General features: G+C 58.8%; 3 protein-coding genes across 8 annotated transcripts; all 3 read right to left on the bottom strand.

Moving 5' to 3' along the window:
- Positions 1 to 36: 36 nt before the first annotated feature.
- Positions 37 to 7,770, bottom strand: MAFG (MAF bZIP transcription factor G). 6 transcript variants are annotated; one of them, XM_072352199.1, is made up of 3 exons: positions 7,637 to 7,770; positions 4,326 to 4,387; positions 37 to 4,245 (listed from the first exon to the last, which is right to left on the bottom strand). In XM_072352199.1, the coding sequence occupies exons 2-3, from the start codon at positions 4,359 to 4,361 to the stop codon at positions 3,793 to 3,795; spliced, it is 489 nt and encodes a 162-aa protein (XP_072208300.1). In that variant the 5' UTR covers positions 4,362 to 4,387; positions 7,637 to 7,770; the 3' UTR covers positions 37 to 3,792. The 6 variants fall into 6 exon arrangements, with proteins under 6 accessions (XP_072208300.1, XP_072208301.1, XP_072208302.1 ...); XM_072352200.1 differs by having other exon boundaries at positions 7,575 to 7,702; XM_072352201.1 differs by lacking the exon at positions 7,637 to 7,770 and adding an exon at positions 7,379 to 7,477.
- Positions 7,771 to 8,113: 343 nt separating this feature from the next.
- PYCR1 (pyrroline-5-carboxylate reductase 1) lies at positions 8,114 to 12,149 on the bottom strand. The gene is made up of 7 exons (XM_072352170.1): positions 11,783 to 12,149; positions 11,642 to 11,712; positions 11,380 to 11,559; positions 10,607 to 10,828; positions 10,043 to 10,135; positions 9,501 to 9,664; positions 8,114 to 9,419 (listed from the first exon to the last, which is right to left on the bottom strand). The coding sequence occupies exons 1-7, from the start codon at positions 11,847 to 11,849 to the stop codon at positions 9,260 to 9,262; spliced, it is 957 nt and encodes a 318-aa protein (XP_072208271.1). The 5' UTR covers positions 11,850 to 12,149; the 3' UTR covers positions 8,114 to 9,259.
- Positions 12,150 to 13,128: 979 nt separating this feature from the next.
- On the bottom strand, positions 13,129 to 16,016 carry MYADML2 (myeloid associated differentiation marker like 2). Its single transcript, XM_072352174.1, has one exon. The coding sequence runs from the start codon at positions 15,442 to 15,444 to the stop codon at positions 14,536 to 14,538; it is 909 nt and encodes a 302-aa protein (XP_072208275.1). The 5' UTR covers positions 15,445 to 16,016; the 3' UTR covers positions 13,129 to 14,535.
- Positions 16,017 to 16,942: the final 926 nt, after the last annotated feature.

Genomic DNA, 16,942 nt, shown 5'->3' on the forward strand with positions numbered 1-16,942 from the left:
AAGCTGTTTATTGTCATGTACAAAACAACGGCGGCCGCGCCGGCAGACGAACACTATGTACAGCAATAAATAACGCCCGCCGCCGCCGCGCGGGGCAATAACTTAGCAATAAATACCGCCAGCAGCGGCCCCCCACCCGCAGCGGACGGGAGCGGGGCCGGGACGGGCCCAGCAGCGCGGCGAGTCCCGCCGGAGCCCCGCGGCCGCCTCCGGGCGGTGCTCGTCTGAGGGCGGCGCTCCGCCGGGACCGGGAAGGGCGGCGGCTCCCAGCCCGGGCCTCCCCCGCCCCGCTGCCCCGGGACGGCGCCGCCCGACGCGGAGCCGCTCGACACGATTCACCACACGATACACAAACCCCGCCGGCCGGGCCGCCGCAGGGACACACTTCATGGTTCCTTTGCGGGCGGCTGGGGCCGGACCCCGCCTCCCAACCACTGCATCAAAATGTACCGGGAAAGGAGAAAGAAAACACAACACCCTTCACAGCAGGAAACCGAACGGACGAGCACCTCAGGAACAAGAACTGCCACACTCCAGAACGCTAAATACGAGAGAGAGAGAGAGCGGAGCGATGGGCTCGGGGCACAACCGCCCCACGGGGCAGGACGGGCCGCTCCGAGCGCGACGGGAGATTCCTTGGACACCGCAGAAATACGTTACTTAGATTGCAAAACTTCACTGAGAACAAAACCAAAAACACGCCAGTTCGGGGAAGCGGCACCGTAGGAGGAGCACGTCCCCTCCAGCACCTCGAGGATGGAGCCCGGCACAGCACCGGGTGAGCAGGGAACATCTCACCTGCAGAGCCGGCTCACCACGCAGGTGCCCTGCGTCCCTAAGAGATGTGTCCGCACTGAGCGCGTCCGGCCACTCACAGCGAGCTGGGACCGCGAGCTAGCAAGCACAACGCAGGGGAGGAATGGCATTCGTGGCTGGTGGAGTCAGCGCTGCCGCCTGTTCTGTCCTCCTCACTTGCTCCAGGAAAGCACAGGCTCGTACTGGCAGCAATTGCCATCCAGCAGGCAGAGAAGGATCGGGTGCAGAATACAATGGAAATGAGTTTGCCAGGGCTGTGGGACTGCCTGTCGTTGCCTGCTCTGTTGATGGAGCCCTCCTCAAAACTACCTCCAGCAAATGGAGGCGGTTTCACACACAAAACCTGCTCACTCTGCAGAGCTCAGGTCTCCAGCTGGGGCCAGAAAAGCTCTCCTGCCAGGTCAGAGCTCAGGCCGGCTCCGGGAGGGACAGGGTTGGGTTTTAAACCCTGAGCCATCCGGAGGACTCTGTGTCCCCTCACACCATCCACCAGCTGGAAGACAAAGGCTCGAGCCTAGAAGCCTGTGCCAAGTGTTGCACAGCAAGAAGTCCATCCGGTGCGTGGCAAGGAAGCAGCACAACAAACACCTCAGTTCAGAGAGGAGAAAACCCATGAGCTGGGTGGGGGAAGCCTGAAGGTGATGTTCCAACCTACTCCTTACTCACAACGTTCACAGGGAAAAGAGCTCCAAACAGTTTCTCCCTAAGCCTGCAATTAGTGCAAAGCTGATCTCCTCTTTCAACAAGAAATCCCATCAGCTCCTGCCGTGCTGTAGCTCTTTAGGTTTACCTGCTTTTCAGCCCAGAGAAAAGCAGCATCATTTCAGCCACGTGAGAAACTCATCGCCAAAACGCATCCAGTACAGCAAACTTCACTTGTGCCATCCTTGTCTGTCTCCTGTGCTCAGGTGATTTTCAATAGCCAAAAGATCAAACAGACTTCATCCCCATGCCCTGCTGCTCCAAAACAAGTCGGTAACCAGCGGCTGTCCCAGTGTGAAAACGGAGCCTCACCACAAATGGTTTCTCAGCTGTGTCACACAGCTGTCGGTTTAAGTACCTTCACCAACACCTACAGCCAGAAGCTGCACCAGGAAAACTAATAACCAAGACATTGCTCACTTTGCAGTAATACACTGATGCTCAGCACAAGGGACTGCAGCTTCAGGACAAGTGCAGGTCCTGCACCACCTGAAACACCGCCAGCCCTGCCTCTCATCAGAGGAGCCAAGAGCGCAGCGCGAGCTCTGACCATGAGATCCACATCCAGCTCCAGAGTTCAACCCCCTCAGTCTCCTGAACTTATACAGCTCTCCCTTGTGTTACTTCTCACCAGAGGAGAGCACTTCACTGGGAAGCATCCCCCATGCAGTAACCCCGAGATCAGCACTGGCTGGGCAGTGAGATGCCTGAGCTGCTTGTGCAGGAGCGACAGCTACAACACCCAGAGAGAGAAGCAGCAGAACCCCCCTGCAGAGCAGTGCTTTCTGGGCAGGCACCGCTCCTCAGCAGCCTCTATTCACCTCTATTCACCTCTATTCACTCCTCATTTTCACCTCTAGGAAAAACAGCAGCTTTGCCTGTGTGCCAGGATCCTCCTGGAGGACTCGGAGAGATTCCAAGTGAACCCCTCGAGCTCAGGGATAACAACAGAAGCATGAGAACGACAGCACACGGCAAAGGCACCACTGACAGCAGCACGGCACAGCGGGGCTGAGAGCACAGAGAGAGCAACACGAGGGGACGCAACGGAAGCCAGCAAGATCGAGAATAAGTCACTTTTGGTACAATTGCAAAAAGATATCAAACAGGATTTGCCTCTTTTTTTGTCTTTTTGTCATTTTGTCTTTTTTTTTTTGTCTTTTTTTTTTTTTTCTACGTTTTATAAATAAAGTCTGGTAACTCTTTATAAAAACTAACCTCGGAGCCACAAACAGTTTGCGGGAGGTTCGTGAGAAACTTTAAAATTCTTTCTTTATTAACTTTTAACTAGCAAAGTCTCCGAGAATATTTCCCCATTCCTATGGCCAAATATTCTCGCCCTCTCGGATAAAAAAAGCTGACTATAAATACGCTCTCTCTTCTGTCTTGATTTTCATTTTAAACTTAGATAATTTAATAACTCTTAAAACGATGTTTCTCTTTAAATAAAAGGGCTATTTAACCACATAAACTGGTCGTGTAAACCATCACACTAGAGACACTTGATACCCTCAAAACACGGGAACAACTAGTGATTTTGGTCTTGTTCAGTGCAACGTATTAGGCACAAAACCGGCCTGCAGTCAGCAAGGTACCTCCCTCCCCCCGACCTCCCCCAACCCCAAGGTGCTGGGCCCCCACGCAGACCCCCCATCCCATCCCTGCGCTGGGGCAGAGGCAGTGGGGCACACCAGCATCTTCCCATCTACCGCTGCTATCTGCACTCTACTGCCACGGAAGCCTGAAGGAAACTCACTGCTCGAGCACAGAGGCGCACCTAGAAATGAATACCACATCTATGACACAGAACACCCCAGCTGCAACTACAGGTACCGGATGAGACAAAAGCAGCAGGCTCAGGTGCCGGGCAGTCAGGCACCTGGATACACCACCTGGAAGAGTAATGAAACAAAGCCTTTGGAAGTGACTGAAAACTGGGGTTCCAGGAAGAAAGCCTCCCTCCCTCCGGGCCTGTCGCTGCGCAGCGCAGACCTCCTTTGGCTAGAACACCGAGATCTTACAGCCTGTCCCAAGGGCAGCCGAGGGCTACAGACCGTTGGGTGGGAGGTGCCGTCTGCACAGGACAAGGGATGCATCACCACTGCTCATACCAATCTGAACACAACAAAACAAAACCAGAGCGATCAGCAGGCCAGTCCTGGGCCAAGTAGAAGGAACCCTGACCCGTGTGGGGAGGGTTTGTGCTTTGGGGATTCCAGGCTGGTTTTGTGCCTAATTGCCCTGCACAGACAAGCTCAGGCAACACTCGCTTCACTAAGACCGGGCGTCCGTTTTGGATTTCACTATTGTGATGACACTAGTGGTAGCGACCTTGCCAGGGACGAGGGGCCCCATGCTGGAGGTGAGAGGGCCCCGCACCGGGGTGACAGGGCTCCGGGCCACGGTTCTGGCGAAGTTCTGGAGTGCCTCGTATTTGGAACGGAGAGCATCGAGTTCCATTTTCATGCTGGCGTTCTCGGAGGCCAGCTTCTCCACCTCCTGCTGCAGCTCTGCCTTCTGCTTCTCCAGTTCCTCCTTCTGGGTAACGCGCTTGACCCTGCAGCTGGCCGCGTAGCCTCGGTTCTTCAGCGTGCGCCGACGCTGCTTCAGCTGGATGATCTCCTCCTTGGACAGGCCCCGCAGATGCTGGTTCAGCTCCCGCACAGACATGGTCACCAGCTCCTCGTCTGTCAGGCTGGTCCCATTCTCGCCTGGCTCCCGCTTCACCTGTGAGAAGAGAAGGCAGCCTGTGCAGTCTGAAGCCTCGAGCAGCTGCCCACAGCCCCATCCTCCACCTGCTGCTTTACCTTCAAGGCCTTGTTTCCTTTGTTGGGGGTCGTCATAACACGGCAGCCACGTCAGTCAGGCTCTGGAAGGGAAGGAGGTCAGGTTAGTCCCTGGGTTGGTTCTCAGCAGAGCCAGAGCAGCCACACGGAGCCCTGCAGCAACACCTGGCACCGGGGCGCTCCCACTGCCCTCCCCAGGCAGCACTCAGCCTGACTACATCGGACTCACAGCACAGCAACAGATTCTATCCCTGAGAACAAACTGCTGCCCTTCCACAGCCCCGCGACCACGGAGCCTTGTAGCAATGCTGCTTTTTTGTTTGGGGTGGGGGGGGAAATTAAAAAACTAGGAGGAGCCAGAATACACGGAAGCCACATTTTTAAAAATAGCCTGGCAGCAGCAGCCAGGTCCGGAGCACGCCTGCTCACGGCCAGTCACACTGACTCAGCACGCCAGCAGCCCGAGCCTCTGCTCCCAGCTGCATCCTCACAGCCCCCGAGCACAGCACAGCACAGCACAGCACAGCAGCACAGCACAGCACAGCACAGCACAGCAGCACAGCACAGCACAGCACAGCACAGCACAGCACAGCACAGCCCCACGCACCCGCTGCCCAGCACGGCCAGAGCTGCCCAGTGTCCTGCCAGGTCACAGCTCCTGAGGACACAGCCTGGCACGGTCCGGGAGCACATCACTGCCATGAGCCGAGGGGACGGCCTCGCCTGCACGATACACCTGCTGGGTGCCGAACACCACTGCTCCTCTCCAAAACGCTGGAGCTCCCCAGCAAAGCCAGCACAGCTGGGTTAGAGTCTGAGTTCTGCACCTGACCCTTCCCATGGGGAGGATGGGCAGCCCAAACCCACGGCTTGATGCTGGGGCACGCAGGAAGCCCATAGTTGGTCTGGGGACTCCTCAGCAGCCCTCCCTGCTCCTGTCACCCAAAGCCGACCTACAGCCGTACACCCTTCCTACTAAAGCAGCCCCTATCAGCCCCAGCAAAGCCAGGGCTGCACCAGCTTCTCCCTTCTTTATCTTCAGAGCTGAGAGATAAGAAAACAAAGATCGAGGGAGGCCAAAACCAGAGGGGAGCAGACTCCTTCACTGCCAGGGAGGACAGCATTCCAGATCTATAACAGCAGCTCCTGGGGCTGTCCTCATCCAGAGACATACCTGAGCTCCCGCTCCTGTCCCTACGCACCTCCTGCCCTCACAGCTCAGGTCAGGATGCCACTGCACCCCAACAAACTGAATCCTCAGCAGCCACGTCTGTCCCACACAGCCAGGCGCTGCTTCCTGCAGCAAGGCGAGCGCTCTGTGTGCAGGTGCAGTCCATGAGCACCTTTGTACCTTCCGTGCCAGCCAACAGCAATTCCGTTTGCTGCTCTTTTGTTTGCTAGACGTAAGAGGCAGAGCTGCAGCCAAGACCCAGCTGTACAGTCAGCAAATACGGATTTCTGCTCCTCCAGCAGCTGCAGCTCAGGCTCCCGCAATGCGCCCGGTGCTGACTGCTAGAGGTGAGCGGGATCAGCGCTCTGCAGGACTCGGAGCACAGGAGCACAATTCACATGTTCCCCCAAGGCCGGAGCCTGCCAGGAGGCGGCTATTTATACCCAGAGGACAATGTTCCTCGCAGCACCATGTCCGTGACAACCTGACAGCATGGCCGTAAGGGTCACTTTGCCACCAAGGGAGGCGGCTGCAGCGAGGGGGGCATGGGCAGAACGCAGCCCCCTGAAATCAGTTCTGAGCTTTCCCATGCCGTTATTTCTCTTTCTTTGCTCTGTTTCCTCCCCCCCACCCCAGCAAACAAAATGGCTGCTAGAAAAAGGGGCAGATGGAAGGGAATAACTGGGGAGAGGCATTACACCGGCCCTGAGGAACCCTCCGACCGCACACTGGGGTCACTATGGCTGCAGCAACGTGTGCCTGCAGGGCTGAATGGTTCCCTGCTACCAGGTAACGCTCCAACTTCCTTCATTGTAGCGGAGCTGGGAAAAACAAACACCGCGTGGGGCTGGGCACAGGTAGAGCACAGTGGGGAGCAGGGCAGGGCACTCACAGCCCTGACCTCAGAGCCTGTGCTCACTTTGTGCCTCACAATGTCATTTCTGCAGAGAAAAACAGATACAGGCACTAAAGGACGGGCCAACCGGGGCTGCTGTGCAGAGCGAGCACAGAAACGCAAGGGGCCTGATGGGGGGACATGGCCGGGATGGGCACAGGGACACAGAGAGCTGCGATGGGGGCCGGGGGAGCTCCCCATCCTGAACCACAGCGTCACTGCTGGACACGAGGGCTGCAGTGTCTGTGTCTGAGGGAGCGGGCAGCACACGCCTGTGTTCTGGGGGCTGCTCCGGGACGGGGCTGTGTCTGAACGCAGCTCTGGACCCCCCCAATCCCCCTCCAGAGACACAGCAGAGCACCGACAGCGCGGGGGGCCGCGTGCGAGGAGGGGAAGCAGCGGAGCCGGGGGTGCCACGGGACGCAGAGCAGCCCGGCCCCGCGGATCGTTTTCGGCTTTTTGGAGGTTCCCGCAGGAAGGTCGCGCTGCAAAGCGCCCATCGCGGTGACTGCGGCGCAGAAAATGCCGCCTCAACACATTTCCGCGCCGTTAAAGCCCTGAGCTCAGCGCGGCCGCAGCCAATTCCCCCCCAGCGCGGCGCCGTTTCCCCGTTCGCTCCCCGTTCCCAGCGCGGCGCCACGCGCGCACTGTAAACACGGTGACGTCTCCGGGGCGCGGAGCTCTGCTCTCCTCGCCCTCCCCCCCCCGGTGCGGGATCCCGGTTTATTCGCGGTTGTTGTTTTTCCGGTGCGTACCGCTGACCTCACGCGGCCCCTCCCGGAACTCACACAGCCCGGACTCTCCCCGGTCTCTCGGCGTCAAAGCGCCGCCGGCCCCGCTTCCCACGGGACCCCCGGTGACCCCACAGACCCCCACGGCCGGCAGCGGGAGGAGCGGAGCGGCCCGAACCCCGCGGCGCGGAACCCCCGGGACCTTCGGCCTTCGCCGGGACAGCGCGGGGCCGGCCGAGGGGCGCAGTGCCGGGCGGAGCGGCGCGGCCCCGCGCACCTGTTGCTCGGCCGCGGCGGGGACCGGGCCGGGCGCGCGCCGCCAAACGGACGGCGGTTCCGCGGCCCCGGAGCCCCCGCCGTGAGTCAGCGGCCGCCGTTCCCGCCCCGCCCCCGGGGACCGGCCCGCCGCGCCCGCCGCCCCGCCTCGCCCCGCCCGGTGCCAGGGCCGCGCCCGCCGCCCGCGCCGCGCCCACCTCCCTTCGTCGCCGCCGCCGCCGCCGCCGCGCCCCTGTCCGGCCGCGCTCGCTGCGGTCACCTGCGGGCGGAGCCGTCGGGGCCGGGCGGGGCGGGGAGGCCGCGCTGCGGGGACCGGGACGCCGCGAGCCGCCGCCGCTCACGGACGCGTCACGTGATGTTTGGGTCACGTGGCTCCATTCATGAAGCGCCCGGCGCAACCGCCCCGCGCCTTAAGGGGGACGCGCGACTGAAGGAGGAGCGGGGGGCGGAGCCTTAAAGGGCCGGCGGGGCGGGACGGGACGGGACGGGACGGGCCGCTGGGTGAGCCCAGCCGGGAGGAAGAGCCGCATCGCGGGGTAAAGCGCGGTCCGAAGGAGGCGGCGGGCGGAGCCCCGCGAGGTGTCGGGATCCGGCGGGCACTGGGCAGCAATGGGCGATCCGCAGCAATGGGCGACCCGCAGCAATGGGAGCTCCGCTGCCGTCGGGCCTTTGTTCCCGCACCACTTCGGCCCCGTCAGCGCTGCTTTGGGTTCCCCTCTGGGTTCCCCTCTGGGTTCCCCTTTGACTCCCGGCACGGCTCCGGGCCGTCCGCAGCTCCGAGCGGGGAAGCGCTGCGGCCCCCAACCGCCGCGAGAACGAGGGGCGGCGGAGCTGAACCGGGTGAGCGCCCGGTGCCGGACCGCGGGAAGCTGGGACTGCGGGGACACGGAGCCGCATCCGCACAAAACAAACGGGAGCGGCCGCGGGTCCGTCAGAGGAACGATTTATTGAAGGGCCAGAAGAGCAGCAGCCACGTCCCAGCTGACACTGCACCGCACAGACACCGCTGGCTCCTTTGGCGCCCTGATTCCCACACGCTTTTCTTGCACTACACACAGAGATGCTCTGGGTCCCCTCTTAAGTGCCTTCTTTCTACCCGCGCCCCTTCAGTACACATCAAGGTAGAACAGTGTGACACCGAGATCCACCCAAATCCCTTCCGTCCTCCCCAGCCCGCAGCTCCCACTGCAGCCCAGTAGCAGCTGCTGGGGCAGCGTGAGCAGTGGGTGCTGCTTCCTGGTCCAGGACGGGACCCTGGAAGAGGAGGGAACTCTTTGGGGACAGCGGCTATAAAGAAGCCACAGAAAGCTGCTGTTCTGGGGATGGCTGCCATGACTGCACCCTGAATGAATCAGTGTGGCTGAGGGGTTTGCATCGACCCTCTATTTAAAGTCAAATCGAATGGAAAATGGGGCAGAAGCACTTTGGTCCCTGGTGAGAAGCACATTAGAACCCAGCGCACAGCACTGCATCGGTGTGACAGCACCTGCTCTAGCTGAGAAAAACAAGAGATGAGCTCTGAAAGCAGATGGAAGATGGGGAAAGAGGGATCAGACCTGACTCAAACCTTTGAGACTGAAAAGCATTTGGAAAGTTCTTAAAGATTCTGCTATCAACTGTTTCTACACGGGACACAATAAATGCTACCTCAGTTCTGGAAGCATCCAAGGCTTCTGGCAAATGGTGCCCTTGACAAAGCTCTGAGTGTGGTGCTACCCATGCCCACAGCGAGTAGCTCTGTGCTGCCCCACAGCTGCTGCAAGCTGAGGCAGGCATGGAAAACACCAACACTCAGCGTGAACGTTTTCCTGGGTCAAAAAAGAAAGGGCATGAAGGAAAGTGATGGTCAGTGCAGCCAGAGCGCAGCAGAACGGCAGCCTGCTCAGTTCTTCTTGCTGCTGGGGTTCTTATTGTTGAACAGACTGACTTTGCTGGCAGATGCCACAGACAGAGAAGGAGACTCCAGCTTCACCTTATCCAACAAAGTCTTCTTTATGGCTGCCGGGGAGATCTTCTCCTTGTCTGCCAAATGCTGCAGCTGCCTGCCATAGGGGGGTAGAAGAGAGAGATGGTAAGAAATAGACACGAGTGCTGCCGGCTCTTAAGGATTTCTCAGTGCCCACCTTGTTCGGATACAAGAAGCCTCCACAGCGTTGATGAGCAGTGAGCGAAAGCCTCCGCTCTCCAGGAAGTGCAGGGCATGAATGGTGGCTCCCCCAGGGGAGCAGACGTTGTCCTTCAGCTGACCTGGGTGCTGCTCTGATTCCAACAGCATTTTGGCAGCGCCCTGTGGTGAGGAATAGAGAACAGCAATCAGAACTCTGACTGAGGAAACCCTCGGCCAGATCCTCCTGTTCTTCCTTGCTTAGAGCAGCACCCAAATGCTCCCAAAGGGCAAAACTGGTCTCCTCCCCATGGACCATTAGCAGGCTGCCAAAACACTTTAGAGCTGTAAAAGCCTATAGAGGAGATGTGGCTCCACAGGCCCCAGTCCCACCACACCACCAGCACCAGCAGATTGCTGCAGGCACTTCCTATTTCCCCTCACCAGGAACCTGTGTGCATTCAGACCACATGTATGTTTCAATATATTCACTAAGGGAACCGAAATCATTTTAAACTATGAGCGGAGTCTCAAGAGCATTTTGGAGGAAGCAATACTGACCAGCAAAGCCTGGGCTCCGAGCCGAACAGCCAGCCGACGGGGAAGCCCCATTTTCACACCTCCATCCGCCAGAGCATCCAGGGCAGTGAATGCCTGAGATCAGACAGAGGAAAAAAGGGACTGAAAGCCTCTATTCTGAGTCTGGTGTTCTTACAGAAGGCAGAATCCACAGCTCTAGGATCACATTGTGACTCCTATCACTTACAATGACTTGACAACAGTCAGCCCCTTTACTGCACTGCTGCCGTGCCATGCTTCTCTCCCACCAGCTCCAGCTGAGATGTAGGGAGAAAGAAATTCAGCTTCTGGGTCATCCTAACAACAGGCCCAGATTTTGCAACGCAGCCGTGGACGCTGCACACTGGGTATGGACTTCAGACCCATCCAACTGGTAACAGGCTCTTGTTGTTGAGCCACACCGGTCATAAACTGGACACCTGGATTACACGTCCCATCATGAACATCAGCGATGAGATAAAAAAACCACACGCTGAACCTGCACAGACTTTCAGTGCACACAAAACCCATCGGTGTCCCCAGCGCTTCCATGAACGCAGCACTTACATACGCGGGGCCGCTGCCACTGAGCCCCGTCACTGCATCTATCAGGTCCTCTTCCACCTCGGTGCAGAATCCTACGCTGGCCATCAGTTGTTCCAAGAGTTTCCCATCCTCCACGTCTGCGTGAGTCCCGGTGGCGTAAACCGTAGCACCTTCCCGGACAATCACGGGGGTGTTGGTCATGCATCTGATCACTTTAGGTGTGGGGCAGAAGGCAGAGAGTTTCTTAGGGTGGGAAATTATTAAAGATGGAGAGAAAGAAGGAAGAGAAAATAAATAAATAAATAAATAAATAAATAAAGAGCTTTAGTGCATATTTGGCATTTTAAACAGGAAGGGGATCCCAAGGGGAAAGAGCAGCACAAGCAGAGGAACAGAGAGATTCCTGTGTACCAAATTCCCCCCTTTAAGTCAAAGTGGGCAAAACTTCAATGTGGAACCTTCAGTCGCAGCACCAGACAGAACACCGAGCAGAGCTGCTGTGGGCTACAATATCCTCCACAGCTGCCCCGTTGGCTCCAAAACAGCTTCTACAGACCCTGAGCACAAAGCCTGCAGAAATTCAGGGCAGAATTTGGAGAGAAAAGGCGACCTGGCAGCATTTCATGGCAGGAAAGAACTGCCAAGAGGAGCGCTGCAGCTTGTTCGGATGAGGCAAAGGCGGCCCAGAGCAGCCAGCTGGGCACAGCACAGTGCTTGGCTGGGGACAAATGCTGGGCTCAGGCTCGAGGCCGCTTCCAGCGCTCTGCTCCCCGACGGCCCCGCCCGGCCCTCACCTTCTCGATGGAGCTGATGGTGACGCCGGCAGCGCAGGAGACCACGATGTGCCGCTCCTCGATGTCAGGCCCCACCTCGTCCAGGATGAAGGGGATGATGGGGGGCTTCACGGCCAGGAAGAGGACGTCGCTGCTCTTCACCGTGTCCTTGTTGCTCACAGTGAAGTTCACGCCCATTTTCTGCGACGGTACAGAGAGAATCGCCGGCTGCGGCTCGTTGGTGCCGACCCGGAGCAGCGCCCGGCCGCCCGCCCGCACTCACCCGCAGCCCGCTGACGGTGGGCAGCTCGGTGTCCGGGGAGCTCGCCGTGATCTTGTGCGCTGCCAGGACCCCTAAGGGCACAGCGAGTCAGCACGGGAACCTCGCGGGGCACCTCGCCACACCCCCCGGCCCCGCACCCACCTGCCGCCGTGAAGCCCCGGGCCAGGGCGAAGGCGAGCTGCCCGGCCCCGATGAACCCCACGCTCATGGTGCGGTGCGGTCCGATGCGATGCGGTGCGGTACCGTCCGGTGCGGAGCAGCCCAAACCCACCTGCAACCGCGCCGCCGTCCACGTGGCCGCGCTCCGCTCAGAGAGACGGTGACGCGGCACATTGGGGCGGGGCGAAGGCGCGCAGCCAATCGTCGATCTGAGGGGCGGGGCCACGCCGGCTCTCCGCCTCTCAAGGGCGAGGGGCGGGGCCTCCGGCTGATCCCTCGCCAGCGATTGGTGCAACTCGCTCCGGGTGTTGCATCATTCACCGCCTACGCGCACCGCCCGGGGCGGCCGCCGCCAATCAGCTCCGCGCCGCCAGGGGGCGCTCCCGGTCCGCTCTCGCTCCGCTCTCGCTCCGCCGCAGCCGCGCTCGGACCGCGGTCCCTTCTGGAAGCTTCGGGCCCCGCCCCGGGATGGGGCGGCGGTGGCGGCGGGGCTGACCGAGCTGGGGGGGGCTGTTGTTGTTGTTGTTGTTTGTATCTCGTGTTTCGTTTGTAACGAGCAGTTAATCCCGGTAGGAGCGCTCAGCCGGGCTCTGGCTGCCCGCACAGCCGGTACCGCACGGCGCCCCCCCGGGAGCCGCGATGCGCCGCTCCATCGCCCCGCGCTCATTGCGGACCGGCTCCGCCGATGACGGGCGCTGCGATGGACCGGCCGGCAGAGCTGCGGTTCGGTCACGTGCAGCAGGTCGGGGTGCGCCCGGCGTTGTGTCTCGTTCTTCCCGATGGTTTGAGGGTTTTTAACCAAGACACGAGTTGTTTATTTGTGTTCCCCTCCAGGAGCGGCTCCTTGTTCTCACTGCCTCCATTTCTGCACATTTTGACCCGTTTTTTGCTCAGCCCTCGGCTGGCAGATGAGGGGCTGGATGCAGACCGGCTGTCCTGGCAATGCGCCTCTTTCCACTCCTCCCCTCGCTATCAGCATTTCCACCTTAACGTCCCATTTCCTCCCATCGTTGAGGCACCAAGTGTTGCCCCGTGGTTTCCCTTTGGCCTCATGTTGTGCCCACCTCCCTCCCATGCTCTGCCCTCAGAGGAGCCGGTCGGCCTCATCTTCCAAATCTCCTGCCTGAATGGGAGCTTGTGGCAGAGGAGAACGCCCTTGGAAGGCTGCGTGGCACATTCCCTTTCCAATAGATACCAGCGCTCGTTCCTTGGGCTCATGGCTCCAGCTAAAGGACGCTCCTTGGAGCCGTAGTATTGTGCAACGCAGCCTCTCCCAATGGACGTTTTCCCTTTGCTTTTCAAACCCCACACAAGCCAATAATGAACAGTCTGTTTCCTTCCTTTTAATCCCGAGCAAGTCTGTTACAAAGAAGCTCATCCCAAAGTGCTGGCAGCCCGGCCATGCAGGCTTTGTGCATCAACACGAACTGAGCTGTGCTGCAAAGCAGAAGGGCTCCAGCTGCTGAGATAAAAGCTGCACAGTGAGCAAAGGGAAAGGATGCAAACCTCCATAGGTGTAGATTGCAGGGCTGCCATTCAGCTTTATCTTAATTTGCTTAAGAAATGAATCTCACTCCTGTCAGTATCAGCTTCTTCTGGGTTTTGACCCAATCTGCCCTGCACGAGAACTGCTTTAGTGTCTGCCTGACTGCAAGTGAGTCCTTCAGCTAAGCTGGCAACCCGAGCCGTGCTATGTGGGACTTTGATGGGTGTTGTGTCAGGGATGGGTCCGGGGAGCGCAGCTGCTGCGTGACACAGAGAGCTCAGGAATCCCACAGCCCGATCTGCTCCCGGCCAGCACTCCCCGTTTGTTACCATGACATGCAAGGCTTTTCCCTATAGGTTTGCTCGCTGTGCAGGGCTGTGGCATCGATTCATCTTTGCATTCCCTTCATCCCCACCTCCAACCCCAAAACTTATCCTTAAGCTTCCAGGAAAATAACCCTGACATCAGGATGAGGAAACAGTGGCCTACAAACAGTGCAGGTGCTGAGGCACCCTCTGGTCTTGTCCAAGCAAGGACATCTGACTGCAGTTTCTTTGCAGTTTGGGTCCATTCTGCACCATTTCTTGGCATCAGAATTCCAGTTTCACAAGTGTTCGTTCCTTGGTGCTAAACAGGATACGCTGAGCTCCCCTCGAGGTGCGTGCTGGGGTTATTCCTGTTCTGTGCTGAACAGGGGAGCGGAGGGGAAGGAAACGATCACAGTAATATCACAGCTCTGATGTTCTTCTCAGAAATATCCTGCCTGGAATTTCCCACATTTGCAAGTATTTCATGTCTCACCACACGGCCCAGACTAACCCGAACTCCAACATTGTTTTTCATCTCTGGAACTGCTGTTCCTTGATGCAGCTTTTAACTTTCCCACTTCCTGGATAGTCACTCGATTATAGTGAAGTGTTGGTAACAGTTTCAAAATCTTTGGTGTCTTTCCTAATATTTGGCTCAGCATTGCAGCACTTTACAGACCCACTATTGCAGCAAGCAGTTTATTTTTGCCTTCTGGAGATGAGAGGCCATTCTGCATACTTTGGACTGCAGAATTTCTTCACCCTGGCACCAGGTGGCTGAAGCAGATGCCGACCGATGGGGGTGGGCAGCCGATCCGCTGCAGGCTGTGACTGTGGGCCCACTCAGCCCCGGCCGTGAGCTCTGGTTCCTGGCCCAGTTGGTGCCTGTCCTCGCTGCGTCCCATCTCCCGCTGCTGCTGGAGCCGGGGAAGAGCTGGGCCTCAGATGTGGGATACGAAGCGGATGCGCTGGGAGTACGCCAGGTCCACCACGTAGAGCAGCAGGTTGATGTAGGTGAAGATGGCCACCACCAGCTGGCTGTCCCATGGACACCTGCCCTTGGCGCAGGCGCTGGGGCGCTGCGGGGAGCCGTACTTGCTGTCAAAGCAGAACACCGGCCAGATGACGGCCGCGCTCACGTACAGCAGGACGGCCCCGAAAGTGTAGACAACCACAGAGCGCTCGAAGGGGAAGCACAGCTGGGCGGTCTTACCTGTGACACTGAAGGCCACCACCACCACCGTGACCATAAAGCAGAAGCTGTAGACGGCCACGCACCACTGCGTGGCCACGTATTTGCTATACTGGCTGTCATTCACCAGCGCCCCAAAGATGATGCAAGCCACGAAGGCCTGTACGATCTTCAGGAGCCCGGAGACGGTGGCCATGTAGCTGGTGACCTGTCCTGGTTTGGCCCTGGTCAAGAACACCTCCGCGCCGTACACAACGAACACGAGGCCGGCGAAGACGCTGGCCGCTATGCGGAAGTCTCTCACCTCGCAGGTGATGGGGTAGCAGCCGAGCTGCACGAAGTAGAGCGGGTAGATCACCGCCGCCGTGACCGACATGAGCGTGGCGAGCATGGCGAACGCGGCCGTGAAGTTCCCCCAGGAGATGCTCAGACAGCCGTGCAGGTGCGTGAACTCGCAGGTAGTGATAAAGACTGTGACAGCAAAGCAGAAGGTCCAGACAAACATGCAGAAGGTGCCGTACGCTGCGCTGAATCCCCCCTGATGGGCCACCAGGCTGAACGTGGTGCATCCGAACATCATCTGCAGCAAACGAGCTATTCCCACCGGGGATGTCACGGCCGCGGTGTTCAGATACGGCCCTCCCGTGCTCTCCATCATCCTTCCAGCCCTGCAGACAGCGCACTTAAAAAGCAAACACCCAGACTTCCTTCCAGGCTTTTGCCCTTCGTCCTGAGTCACACCTGGCTCCGGATCAGCGGACAGCAGCTCCGACCCCCGCCTGCCGCTGCCGGTATCCGTAGGTGCTGCGCTGACGCTGAGCGTGCGTCTCTGGCACGGAGTGCTGCTGCTGCAGGGAGGTCGGTGCAGGCTCTGCCCACCGGCTGCTCTCAGGGCGCTGCAGTCGGTTCCCAGCTCTGAATACTGTCCCTTATTCTGTCCTTTCGCTGCTTTCCCTCGCGATGGCTGAAGGGATCACGTTCTCCCCGGGGGCTGACATTTATTCCATTTTAGCTCTGCAGCTGTAGCTCTGCTGTGGCGCTTGCAGGAACCCAGGAATATAAATAGGGGCAATATTAATAGTGCTGGAACGAGTCCTGCCCCCCTCAACTGCCGTGAGCGGTGTCATTTAACACTGACACCCTGAGCTCCATCGCAGCTCTGGGCTGCCCTCCTGCTCCTCTGGACATGCGTTGGTCAGTGCTGCTCTCCCTGCAGCTGCAGAGCCCCAGGCGCAGCCCTTTGGGGGGAGGGAGGGGACAGGCCTGGAGGCACCGGGGGCACCGTGAGAGCCCATAGAAGCGATAGAAGCTGACTCACTTCGCTCCTTTTGATCTGGAGCAGTGATATATTTGCATGCTGTGAAAGGCCCCGCTGTGCTGCGAGCGCTTGGACACCAATCCTCCCAATCCTCGCCGTCTCCTTAAGCTCTTCCCTGTTTTACTAATGTGGGAACGGCTCATTCTTATCTCTGAGTGCCAAACCCGAATGCAATTGTTGACAAAAAAATGGCTTTGATATCCTTCACTCTGCTTTGGAGCACAGATTCCAGTAGGAACGGTCAAACCCCACAATTGGATCACAGCTTTTTCCCCATCGCCATTTACGGCGTATGTTTGCTCAGGCTTCTTTGCAGCTGGAAAGTCTCCTCATTTCGACTATCAGAGTTAAATACGATGCTTGCTGGGGCTTCAGAATGCAAAAAGCGCCACAGCAGGGATTCCTCATGCAGCCCACTCATGGCACTGGGCCTCAGCATGGCGCCAGGCCACTGCCACGCTCCGGCACCCGGGGTCACCCCAGCCTCAAATTGCACACCAGGCAGAGGTGGCAACAGAGAATTGCTGCTTGGATCCGTGCATGATCTTGGTGTGCTGCTGGGAGGGGTCTGGGTGTGTGCAGGTGGGGCTGCCCCTGCTCCTGCCACACTGTGTGTGGGGCCCGCAGGCACCCTGCTTGCACCCACACACTGCTCTGTGAGCTGGGGGTGGAGCTGGCACGGTTAACATCACAACAACCGGGAAATGCAGTGGAAGGGCTGAGGGGCTGCGGGGGGAAGATGTGCCGTCACTGATCCCTGCCCCTCCGAACACTGTGATGCTCATCCTTCACCTCCAGCAGGGCCTTCTCCAGGCAGTATAAAGTCTAAAGGGGCTGT

Source organism: Excalfactoria chinensis, chromosome 17 (genome assembly GCF_039878825.1).
Source record: "Excalfactoria chinensis isolate bCotChi1 chromosome 17, bCotChi1.hap2, whole genome shotgun sequence".
NCBI lineage: Eukaryota > Metazoa > Chordata > Aves > Galliformes > Phasianidae > Excalfactoria > Excalfactoria chinensis.

Excerpts from the sequence above, each read along its gene's own strand:
- MAFG (XM_072352199.1), bottom strand. The coding sequence starts at position 4,361 with ATGACGACCCCCAACAAAGGAAACAAGGCCTTGAAG. Across the intron at positions 4,246-4,325 it reads AAGGAAACAAGGCCTTGAAG|GTGAAGCGGGAGCCAGGCGA; the intron begins GTAAAGCAGCAG and ends CTCTTCTCACAG.
- PYCR1 (XM_072352170.1), bottom strand. The coding sequence starts at position 11,849 with ATGAGCGTGGGGTTCATCGGGGCCGGGCAGCTCGCCTTCGCCCTGGCC. Across the intron at positions 11,560-11,641 it reads CCACCGTCAGCGGGCTGCGG|AAAATGGGCGTGAACTTCAC; the intron begins GTGAGTGCGGGC and ends GTACCGTCGCAG. Across the intron at positions 10,136-10,606 it reads GTGGCAGCGGCCCCGCGTAT|GCATTCACTGCCCTGGATGC; the intron begins GTAAGTGCTGCG and ends GTCTGATCTCAG.
- MYADML2 (XM_072352174.1), bottom strand. The coding sequence starts at position 15,444 with ATGATGGAGAGCACGGGAGGGCCGTATCTGAACACCGCGGCCGTGACA.